Here is a 12,577-nt window from a genome sequence, read left to right as displayed (position 1 = left end):
GGCAATCTTAAAATATAAGGTTTTTAATATTACTACACCTACCTTTTACACTTTGAAACCAGTCTATTCACAACAATTTTAAGCCCCTCAATATTTATAGCTGTATTTTAATTTAAACACGCAAATTTAACTTCCAAATTCACCCATTTGCCAGTGAATTCAACGTCAATTTGTGGACTTCATAAGCCCCAGAGAGTTATGAAAAACCAGAGTTTCTTACCATTTTTTGTGATTTTGGAAAAGTTTGGCGTTGGAAAAACACTTTGCGTTTTGTATTGGAAAACTACAAAGTTTTCGTACCGCACACACATGGAAAATGGCAGCTTTTCCGGAGCCTCAAGAACGGGTTAGGTACGAGGGAAGATGATCGCTGCAAATGAGGTTGCGACACTTTCTCATTTATATTTAATGCACTTTGGCCAAAAGCGCTGCTCAGGCCGGCTAAGTGCTCAAATATTTGGTGGGGAAAACCCGGCGGGGGAACGGGCGCCGGGAAAATGCCAGTGCACTTGAAAGTTTTCTTCAAAGTCATGGGTTTTTCGGCAACTTTTCCCCTTGTGCACGAGGAGCTGTGGAATGCGGGCAGATGGTGGAATCTGATCTGTATGCAGGAACCTAAAACCCGACTCAGGTTTTCAGATGAGATGGCAGCCATTTATAACGGGGGTCCGGTTTGGGGTACGGCTGCGGGTAAGGGTTAATATGCGTCTGGACGGAATTTACAATTTTAAGCCTTTTTGCCGGCCCAAAGTGTAAGGAACGCAAAATGCGGCACAAGCCTCATTTATTTCACTCAAAATTGATTGACGCCTTCCACGCAAAAACACATGCAGGACCCAATGATGGACAGGCATAAAGAGACAGTGGGCCCTCGCTGGCAGCGAACTAGTCCATTGTTATTTTCTTATCTCTGAAAGTTGTAAAGCCCAGGTATAGTTGAATATAATCATTTAAAGTATTAGTCTCGTTTTAGCCATTTAATTTGTCACAATATCGTCAACAGTTATACAATTTATTATATACAGTATTTTAGTTTTTTTTTTTTATGTATTGTGGTTTAATTTTAATAGACTAAATCAGCCTACAGTCTTGACAATTCTTCTCATTCTTCGCATCTACATCATTTTTGGTCTTAGCTATTAAGATGTCATTAATGAGTGGCTCGTAGCGCGTGCCCACCGTACGAGAGTGTGTGTATGAGAGCTTAAATCAACACGGAGACAATGAGCGGGCAGCAGATAATCAATCAGAATGCTGCTTATTGGCTTTTCAAAATGCGTCTAACAAAATAAATAAAAGTCAGAGCGACAATGTGGCATGTTGTGTGCCCCGTGCCCCAGTCCCCATGCCCTTCAACCTCAGACCCCTCGCATGTCTGCGTTTGGTTTTCGGCAACAGAGAAATGAAAGGAAAAACAAGTCAAGTTCAATCCAATTTCTAGGCCTGCTGCTGGTCCACTGGCCTGACCTAATGCCAATTTAATGCTGTTGTGGCTTATGTCTGCTGCCTCATATCCCTCCCATGTATCCTTATCCCCTAACCCAGCCCATATATCTCCTCGATGAGCTCATGTGTTCGATGGCGATGGCGATGGCAACGGCGATGGGGTAAGCTCTGCCTAATGCCCGAGTATCGATGGATGCGTATAATCAGAGGCAATTACGCTTTTCAGCCACTCTCTAATTAATTTCCAATACAATTTATGCACACCCGCAAAAAGCGGCCATAAACCGTTGATTAGTTCTTGGCGAAGTGGCCCTAACCCACAAATAAGTCATGTGCCTAATCATTTAAACATCCCGGTTACCAAGTGGGCTTAGTTTTTCAAACTGGGCTGGAAAATTTTATCCGCAATTAATAAACTATTGTATATTTAAATGGGCTAAATTTTAAATTATCTTTGGTCACATGACTTTTAACAATGACTCCTTAACATAATTAAATTTGAACATTTTTTGTACGACCAATCGCCAGTGATCCTGATGGAAGTGTTATTTCGAAGAGTCATTGATGGTAACATTTAAGTCGTCCAGATTTCCGATGTCTCCGGGGTTCTTCAAGTCAGTTTCCAGAATTCCGGTCCCAGAAGTTTTAGCACATCTTCCACGTGGGTTGCGGTTATATAGTTCCCATTCATCTCCTTGAAGTACATCTGACGAAGTCCAGCACCCAAAAGACTCTTCAATCGCCCTCTGATCCGCTCCACTTCTCCGGAAGTTTGGTCGGGAGTGGTAAACTCCTTGAGAATACTATCGAAAGGGGTGGGCTCGACATTTGCCCTAAGGAATTCTATCAACGTTTTTGGGGTTAGTTCTTTCGGCATTGCTCAAATTTTTGCTAATAATAAGTAAATGTCAAATTTGGTGTTCCTCGTCTCAGAAATCTGTTTTGAGTGCTGTTGGGGTCTCAAAGTGTGTGACACCTGGCTCAATGCCGACTAATTAGGTAACCCCAATGTTTGGATACCGAGATGCAATAGTTAACCGCACATTCCAGATGCTGGCTGCCAGATGCCAAGGAAACCGCATTTTCCAAGGTCTGCGGCCGAGGAAGTGTCGCTCGATTTGCTATTAATTGTCGTTATTTTCCGGTAACTCACCGTTTTATTCAATTTGCTGACCGCACAAGTGCGCATAACAGCAAACCGCGCGAATTTATGGAAACTATTCATTATACTTGGCCATAAAGCAAAGGCATTTTCTTGGGTAAGTTGTCCAAGGAATTTATATAATTATGGCAGCTGAACAGTAAATAAACTCCTGCGGTTTCTCGAAAATTTGGCTGTGAGCATGGCAATTTCCGTTCAAAAAACGTATTATTTTCATTAAATCCAAGCATACATCCCGAAATTAGTACTGCAGTGTCTGGCAGCCTTTTAATTTTAATAAATGCGGCGTGTTAATGTGGCCTGTGTTTTTATTGATGCTCCAACGTCCATTGTTCTGCGGTTTGTCTGAGTATTTTTGGGCCTTTCGGGCTTAATGTTTAATTGCTGACACAAATTTGCACATTTGTCTGTCGTTTTCGGCAGTTCGTTTTAGTTTATGTTTATGGTTGGCTCATTTTGTAATTTCCTCTGAAGGCCGCTTCAGGCCAAACTAGTGCAAAATATCCTTGGCCATTAGGACCAGGAAAAAAACAAGCTATCTGAACTAAGTTTGTATTTTAAATTTTTGTAGTCTAGAAAATATAACTGTAATTAAGGAAAACGATTTTTTCTTTATGTGCTCTATATATTTTAGGACTCCTAATGAATTAAGGCAAAAACTGCATTTGATTTTCACACCCTTTTCCCCCATACCCAAATCAATTTTCCACTTTTCCAGTGAATGATTAATTCGTATGGTGTGCAAAAACGAGTGGCTGATAAGAGCAGGTGGAGTGCCATCTTTGTCCGATAACTGCCGGTCATCTATCATCCCTAAATAGTGCGACCATGACTATCGACTATTTCGCACCGAGTGTCAAGTAATGACCACGCACATTCCACATTCCGAGAGGTTCACGTATGGCAGGCCAAGTGGCAAATTATGCCCCGCACTTTCATGGGGTTCATAAATTAGGCACTCCATTCATGGCAGCAGCACCAGGAGAAATAAATTAAAAAATTAACAATACTTTAATTGCAGTTACTTATTCAAACCGATTGGCAAATACATTTAGTAGGAACTTTAATTACATTAATTTTAATCAAATTCAGTTTGGAGATGGCTTATGGGAGTTATATTTGTGTTTAGGCTAAGAAAGCAATCCGTACTACTTTCTTAGTTCAAAAATGGTAAGTTGGGAAAATAATAAAGATTAAGTCCCTATCAATTAAAGACCAACAATATTTTTCCGATGCATCCAGCTTGAGGGTGAATGTCTCCAAATTTTTTGAAAGCCCCGAGTGCCAGTTCACCATATATACGTTTTCTGGGTGGAAATAGTGGATATAGTCACGAACCCGCAATCAAAGGTGTTTCTAATTTATGAATCAACGCAATTAGTCTTAATAACCTCGCCTGCGACCAAATTAGCCGGACATATGTGGGCGTGGCCGGGCTGTTGACTCAACATTTGGCATTCATTGGCATTCATTAAGTTGAATCGAAATGACAACGTTTTTTGCCGTCGGCCAATGTTCAACAGATGTAGATGATTGTCATAAATTTCGAGACCACAAAATGAAAACAACTGCTAGGGTAATAAATAAAATTCACGTGGCTGAAAACTAGGGTGTGTGCAGTGATTAAAATACAGATTAAAGATGTAACTTTATTTTTTATTGATATGAAAAATGTTTAAAAAAATCATTCTCATGTACATATAATTTAATGTATCAGTACCTTTTACAAAAAATGTGCAATCATTTTCAACTTTATTTTTTATAATTCGTTATGACCGAATTAAAAACAAGTAAATATTTAATTGTACATTTTTGCTAGCCCTGTGAAATATATGACTATTCTTTTGTGCATCAATATAGCCAGCTTTCGCCGGCGTTGGCAACCACAAGGACTTTTCATCCATTGTAATCGAAGCCACAGCAAAAAAGCCATGGAAACCGCAAACTAGATTTGTTTGATTTGAATTTGAAGTTGAATTTGGCTTGATTAAGGACTCCGAGGCGTTTTAATTATAAACAAGCAGAGCGAAAAGTTATGCGAATGAAGTTTGCGACAAGCTTTGTCAAACTTCGGCAACCGCTGCGTATGCGTAATATGTGCAATTCAATAAACTTTTCTCCCTGAATGGATACGAAACACAGGCATCACAACTCGAATATGCCATTTTGGTCAATTTGGACCGTCATCTATAAATTAATTAGTGCTTCGTGAAGAGATGGACAACGGGAAATTTCCTACGAAAAAAAACATGGAACTCGGCAATTGTAATATGAGTTGTTGTTACTTCGGTCTTCTTGGCCAACTTCTCCTTCCACTCGACCCCGTTGTCTGGGCAATGCCAAGAAGTGGGTACAATGGGGAACAAGAAAGCAAGCTGAGAAAATACAGTGGTCATTAGTGGGGATTTTCCCAGGGCCAACGCCAAAGGACATTGAACAGTTAATGATACCTGGAATTCTACGAAATAGAAGCTTGCAATCGAAACGAGACGCAAAAGACATTCAAAGTTTTTACAAGGAATTCGACCTGACATTTAACGTTTATTTTCGATTCAAGGAAATCAATTTTCCCCTACTGAATGGTTCTTATAAATTTAATGAAATTGTTTTTTTTTTCATTTGTATACTGTTATTTAAAATTCTTTTCCAAAAATTAAAGCTGCCATGTATTTTTAATTTTTCAGTAGCATTTGGCTCTTAGCATCTATTGCAAAGTTTTTTCCGTAGTCTTACCCTTTTTTCAAATCTAATGAATCAAGAGAAATATCTTTGGCAATTGAAGAAATTTGAAGAAATCTAATGAAATGTTTTTTTGACAATCTAATAAAAATGTATTTCATTTTTTTTATTAGCAGTACTCTTTGCAATCGATAATTGTTCTTTTTAGCTTTACTTTTTTTTTTGTTTCTAATGAAATGACTAATGCATTACAAAAGCGGGAAATAAGTCACAACTCTGGTAATAAATTAAATTTTATAATCATTTAACTAATCCAAAACCAGTCAAAGACAGTTTAGATATATGCCTTGTAGTTTATTTTCAATTTATTGCACACTCTAATGGGGGAAGTTAAAAAAAAAATTGAGAGACGTGTTGGCGTTCACAGGGAAAGCGGATGTCCTTGATCCCTTAGACCGCCCTGGCAGTGGTGGCGCGGCGGGTGGTGGTGCGGGGGTGGTGGTGCGGGGGGTGGTGGTGCGGGGGGTGGTGGTGCGGGGGATGGTGGTGTTGCGCCTGGGCACCCTGAGGCAGTCCTGCGGCTTGTCGCCCAACTGCAGCTTGCCACAGCGCCTCTTGTCGGTGCGGAGCCAGTCTGGAGGGGGTTTTGTAAGAGCAGTTGGGTTAGCTGGTCGATCAAGTATAACCATAACTACTCACTGTTTTTGGGCTGGCTGTGGCAGTTCTGGTTGCGCAACTGGCACTTGTTGGCCAGCACCTTGCACTGCCGCCTGTTGCTCCTGCTGCGCACGCAGATGTGCTGGTTCGGGGGGCGACCTCTTGCAGACGACGGGCCGCGGGGGGCACGCCTCGTAGCAGGGGCGGCGGTGGGCGGGGCCGTCCCCGCGCAGGTTGCGGCAGTCAAGGTCGCGGGTGTGCCTCACCCCCACGGGCCACCCGAGCCGATGGGCCAGCATCAAGTGGCAGATGTTTTCGAACCGCTGGCACTCGCCCCTCGGAGTCCTTCCGCAGACCTTGGGGCTGTTCCTCGAGCAGACTTCCGGGAAGAGCGGACAGTTCCAGGGGAGAGTACGAGCGGTGGTGCTCGGCGGTTGGGTGCTACCACTGGCCACCGCCCACAGGAAGCCCATGGCTGCCAAGAAAATTGGAAAATAAACAATCATTCAATTTTTTTTTTTTAATTAATTAAAAAATCACTAAAATACGACTCTACTTTTTTATGTTTTTTTTTTTTTTAATTTTATGTTCACACTAAAATTTAATAATAAAAGAGGCCTTGCTTCAAAAAGTTCTCGAAATAATAAAGTAAAACATTAACTTGTTTATTTTCTTTAAACAAGAATTGTCGAAATAATTCAAAGTTCTTTGAACAGATTTACCGAAAATCAAAGTCAGTTGATAGCTGCGCATTTTGCTTGATTGCTTGCTGTAATGCTTGGAGTTGGAAGAACTACTGATGCCATTTTAGCCAACAATCTTAACTATTTATACTACCAATCGATAAGCGAAACAAGTACCGGGAAGCGAATGCAAGACAATTCTCTGCTGGCACGCGTCGTTTTGGGTTTTGTTTAAATATTTAATCAACAAAAAAAAAGTGTCATTAACCTGAGTTAATTGCTGGTGCTAAACTGAAAGCGAGCGATTGGAAAAACATGTCACTGGAATCATCGCTCTAGAATTATGTCAATTGAATGTATTTAAATGCGGACTAATTATTCTTGTTCTTACTTCTAAGTCTTGCAGCAATATAATAATTATGTTTTCTTATTTCTTAGATATTTAATTTTAATCTTTTTTTGCTTTAAGGCTACCAAATTGCTTAACCAGTTTTTAATCACTCTTAAAAATAAGGCAATTAATACAAAATGAAAACTAAATGTTGTGTTTTTTACTAAGATAAGCAAATTCAGACAGTTTAACGTTTATGAACACTACCCCATTCATAATGGAAAACAAAACCTTCGGCAAACAAGAGAACAGATGTACCACCTGGGCCCAAATAAAATCGGGGGTATATGCACTCGATCCGAGCTGCTATATATACTCGGCTGGCCCGGCGGAAAAGTATCAATCAACCGTCAACAGTTGAACAGCAGCAAAGATCCTCCAGATCCTCCAGAGAAATTATGACCAAGTTCAGCATTTGCCTTCTGCTCGTCGTCCTGGCGATCGCCTCCATCCAAGCGGATGGCAACCGTCGTCCTTGCGCTGGCCGCTGCACCGGACACCCACTGTCCAGCGGCAAGAGCGTGTGCATCAGGAACAAGGCCACCAACGTGTGCACCCGTCTGCCCGCCTGTCGTCTCCGGGAGAAGAACTGCCTGCGGCGGGACAATGGGCTGGAACCCATCCGGGAGACCTGCATCACCCGCTGCCGCAACATTCCCGGCTCCAGTGGCGTGGGACAGTGCGCCACCAAGCTGCGCCCTCGAATCAAGGAGTGCCAGAGGAGGCTCTGCCATGACGACAAGGTCGCCAGCTGCTGGAGGGACCAGCAGGGCGCCTGCGTCCTCCAGACCCGCTGCGAGGCCCAGAAGAGGAACTGCGTCCGCAACCCACTCAACCAGTGGGTGAGGGCCAGCCGGTGGAGCTGCAAGGGAAATGTGGTCGGGGGTGGCGTCCGCCGCTGCCGCACCAAGCCCATCGTCATCAAGGACTAGGACCCCAGGACCAGCACCCTCCTCTGCTGACCACAACTGGATACCGGGCACCCTGCTTACGTCTTTTATTTTTTTTTTCCCGCTTTTCTTCTTGCTTATTTTACTTTCGTACAAAAATAAATAATTCAGTTAATATCACATATATATGAATTTTAGTTGTTGATCAAGACTACCCACATTTATAAGCAACTATTTGTACACACTTAGCAATTTTGATAAAGGGTTACATCATGCTGTTTAGCGAAAATTTGCAAAACTTTAACATTTTTATCCGTGAATGCCATTCTCTTTGTAACGATCTCTGATATACCATCTTTTGACCATTACTTCCCAGGGGCATGAATCAAAAACGTATTTTTTAAAAGTGTTTTTTGGAGCTTTGTCAAAAATATTAAAAAGCATTACTTTTTGTTAAAACTTGGCCAAAATAAGTTTCACAGAAATCAGACTTACTTACTGCTTTGTGCTGCTGGTGACCTATCCTGATCAATTTACAAAAATTTCTTTTTGTTTTTTTTTGTTTTTTTTTATATAAAAAAACAATTTTTTAAAAATGGCCTATTTTTCGCATTCATTTTTTGCCAAATTTTAAAAACTGAAAAAATGTTAGCTGTGAATGCCATTTGATTGGAAAATTTATTACGAGTTCAACGGTGTATGACACTCCAAAATTTGACCATTATTTCCCAGGGTTTTGACACAAAAACCAAGTTTTTAAAGTGTTCTTTGGGATGTTTGGTGATTTTTTCAAACCAAATTATTTCTGAAGAGTCTTTTTGTTGTAACTTTGCCAAAATAAGACCCAAAGTCAAAAGGGTTGCTATTTTGAACAGCTCGCAACCTATATAATCCATCTCTGATCGATTGAAAACAATTAATTTAGTTTTGACACAGAAACCGAATTTTGAAAAACGTTTTTTGAAAAACTTATTTATGTCCAAATTTCTGACTTTTTTGTAAGGGGGTACATCATCATTTTTTGCAGAAATTTGAAAATCTGAAAAAATTTTAACTGTGAATGCCATTTGATTGGAAATGTTACGAATTCAACGGTGTATGACATTTCAACATTTGACCATTGTTTCCCAGAGTTTTGACACAAAAACCAAGTTTTTAATGTGTTGTTTGGGATTTTGGGCGATTTTTCAAACAAAATTATTTCTGGAGAGTCTTTTTGCTGTAACTTTTCCAAAATAAGACCCAAAGTCAAAAAAAATTGCTATTTTGAACAGCTGGCAACCTATATAATCCATCCCTGATCGATTGAAAACAATTAATTAAGTTTTGACACAGAAACCGAATTTTGAAAAACTTTTTTTGAAAAATTTATTTATGTCCAAATTTCTGACTTTATTGTAAGGGGGTACATCAAAATTTTTTCAGAAATTTGAAAATCTAAAAAAAATTTAACTGTGAATGCCATTTGATTGGAAATTTTATTACGAATTCAACGGTGTATGACACTCCAAAATTTGACCATTATTTCCCAGGGTTTTGACACAAAAACCAAGTTTTTAATGTGTTCTTTGGGATATTTGGTGATTTTTTCAAACCAAGTTATTTCTGAAGAGTCTTTTTGTTGTATCTTTGCCAAAATAAGACCCAAAGTCAAAAAAATTGCTATTTTGAACAGCTGGCAACCTATATAATCCATCCCTGATCGATTGAAAACAATTAATTTAGTTTTGACACAGAAACCGAATTTTGAAAAACTTTTTTTGAAAAATTTATTTATGTCCAAATTTCTGACTTTTTTGTAAGGGGGTACATCATCATTTTTTGCAGAAAATTGAAAATCTAAAAAAATTTTAACTGTGAATGCCATTTGATTGGAAATTTTATTACGAATTCAACGGTGTAGGACATTCCACATTTTGACCATTGTTTCCCAGAGTTTTGACACAAAAACCAAGTTTTTAATGTGTTCTTTGGGATATTTGGTGATTTTTTCAAACCAAATTATTTCTGAAGAGTCTTTTTGTTGTAACTTTGCTAAAATCGATTGAAAGCAATTAATTTAGTTTTGACACAGAAACCGAATTTTGAAAAACTTATTTATGTCAAAATTTCTGACTTTTTTGTAAGGGGGTACATCATCATTTTTTGCAGAAATTTGAAAATCTAAAAAAATTTTAACTGTGAATGCCATTTGATTGGAAATTTTGTTACGAATTCAACGGTGTATGACATTTCAACATTTGACCACTGTTGCCCAGAGTTTTGACACAAAAACCAAGTTTTTAATGTTTTTTTTTGGGGTGTTTAGCGATTTTTCAAACTAAACTATTTCTGAAGAGTCTTTTTATTGTATCTTTGCCAAAATAAGACCCAAAGTCAAAAAAATTGCTATTTTGAACAGCTGGCAACCTATATAATCCATCTCTGATCGATTGAAAACAATTAATTTAGTTTTGACACAGAAACCGAATTTTGAAAAACTTTTTTTGAAAAATTTATTTATGTCCAAATTTCTGACTTTATTGTAAGGGGGTACATCAAAATTTTTTCAGAAATTTGAAAATCTAAAAAAAATTTAACTGTGAATGCCATTTGATTGGAAATTTTATTACGAATTCAACGGTGTATGACACTCCAAAATTTGACTATTATTTCCCAGAGTTTTGACTCAAAAACCAAGTTTTTAATGTGTTCTTTGGGATATTTGGTGATTTTTTCAAACCAAATTATTTCTGAAGAGTCTTTTTGTTGTAACTTTGCTAAAATCGATTGAAAGCAATTAATTTAGTTTTGACACAGAAACCGAATTTTGAAAAACTTATTTATGTCAAAATTTCTGACTTTTTTGTAAGGGGGTACATCATCATTTTTTGCAGAAATTTGAAAATCTAAAAAAATTTTAACTGTGAATGCCATTTGATTGGAAATTTTGTTACGAATTCAACGGTGTATGACATTTCAACATTTGACCACTGTTGCCCAGAGTTTTGACACAAAAACCAAGTTTTTAATGTTTTTTTTTGGGGTGTTTAGCGATTTTTCAAACTAAACTATTTCTGAAGAGTCTTTTATTGTATCTTTGCCAAAATAAGACCCAAAGTCAAAAAAATTGCTATTTTGAACAGCTGGCAACCTATATAATCCATCCCTGATCGATTGAAAACAATTAATTTAGTTTTGACACAGAAACCGAATTTTGAAAAACTTTTTTTGAAAAACTTATTTATGTCCAAATTTCTGACTTTTTTGTAAGGGGGTACATCATCATTTTTTGCAGAAATTTGAAAATCTGAAAAAATTTTAACTGTGAATGCCATTTGATTGGAAATTTTGTTACGAATTCAACGGTGTATGACATTTCAACATTTGACCATTGTTTCCCAGAGTTTTGAAACAAAAACCAAGTTTTTAATGTGTTGTTTGGTATTTTGGGCGATTTTTCAAACAAAATTATTTCTGGAGAGTCTTTTTGCTGTAACTTTTCCAAAATAAGGCCCAAAGTCAAAAATATTGCTATTTTGAACAGCTCGCAACCTATATAATCCATCTCTGATCGATTGAAAACAATTAATTTAGTTTTGACACAGAAACCGAATTTTGAAAAACGTTTTTTGAAAAACTTATTTATGTCCAAAATTTCTGACTTTTTTGTAAGGGGGTACATCATCATTTTTTGCAGAAATTTGAAAATCTAAAAAAAATTTAACTGTGAATGCCATTTGATTGGAAATTTTATTACGAATTCAACGGTGTATGACACTCCAAAATTTGACTATTATTTCCCAGAGTTTTGACTCAAAAACCAAGTTTTTAATGTGTTCTTTGGGATATTTGGTGATTTTTTCAAACCAAATTATTTCTGAAGAGTCTTTTTGTTGTAACTTTGCCAAAATAAGACCCAAAGTCAAAAGGGTTGCTATTTTGAACAGCTCGCAACGTATATATCCATCTCTGATCGATTGAAAGCAATTAATTTAGTTTTGACACAGAAACCGAATTTTGAAAAACTTTTTTTGAAAAATTTATTTATGTCCAAATTTCTGACTTTTTTGTAAGGGGGTACATCATCATTTTTTGCAGAAATTTGAAAATCTAAAAAAATTTTAACTGTGAATGCCATTTGATTGGAAATTTTATTACGAATTCAACGGTGTAGGACATTCCACATTTTGACTATTATTTCCCAGAGTTTTGACTCAAAAACCAAGTTTTTAATGTGTTTTTTGGGATTTTTAGCGATTTTTCAAACAAAACTGTTTCTGAAGAGTCTTTTTGCTGTTACTTTTCCAAAATAAGACCCAAAGTCAAAAGAATTGCTATTTTGAATAGCTGGCAACCTATAAAATCCATCCCTGATCGATTGAAAGCAATTAATTTAGCTTTGACAAAAAAACCGAATTTTGAAAACCGTTTTTTTTTTATTTTTTTTTGTCCAAATATCTGACTTTTTTGTAAGGGTACATCATCATTTTTTGCGAAAATTTGCAAAACTGAAAAAATTTTAGTTGAGAACGCCATTAACTTGAACATTTTTTGACAAATCCATCGGTGTATGAAATTCTAACATTTGAGCATTATTTCCCAGGCTTTTGATAAAAAAAACTGATTATTCTACCCTGTTTTTGGGTATTTGGAGAAATAAAGAAAAAACAGCATTTCCAAACAGTCT

At 37.6% G+C, this 12,577-nt stretch overlaps 2 protein-coding genes across 2 annotated transcripts; one reads left to right on the top strand and one right to left on the bottom strand.

Moving 5' to 3' along the window:
- Positions 1-5,626: 5,626 nt before the first annotated feature.
- LOC128264987 (uncharacterized) lies at positions 5,627-6,815 on the bottom strand. The gene is given in 4 exon segments (XM_053000734.1): positions 5,627-5,921; positions 5,987-6,098; positions 6,100-6,419; positions 6,667-6,815. Coding segments are annotated over 4 exon segments (720 nt in total). The 5' UTR covers positions 6,698-6,815; the 3' UTR covers positions 5,627-5,664.
- A 532-nt stretch (positions 6,816-7,347) lies between these two features.
- On the top strand, positions 7,348-8,090 carry LOC128264986 (uncharacterized). Its single transcript, XM_053000733.1, has one exon. The coding sequence runs from the start codon at positions 7,417-7,419 to the stop codon at positions 7,948-7,950; it is 534 nt and encodes a 177-aa protein (XP_052856693.1). The 5' UTR covers positions 7,348-7,416; the 3' UTR covers positions 7,951-8,090.
- Positions 8,091-12,577: the final 4,487 nt, after the last annotated feature.

This window comes from Drosophila gunungcola, unplaced genomic scaffold (genome assembly GCF_025200985.1).
Source record: "Drosophila gunungcola strain Sukarami unplaced genomic scaffold, Dgunungcola_SK_2 000088F, whole genome shotgun sequence".
NCBI lineage: Eukaryota > Metazoa > Arthropoda > Insecta > Diptera > Drosophilidae > Drosophila > Drosophila gunungcola.
This window is presented reverse-complemented; position numbering and strand designations above follow the sequence as displayed.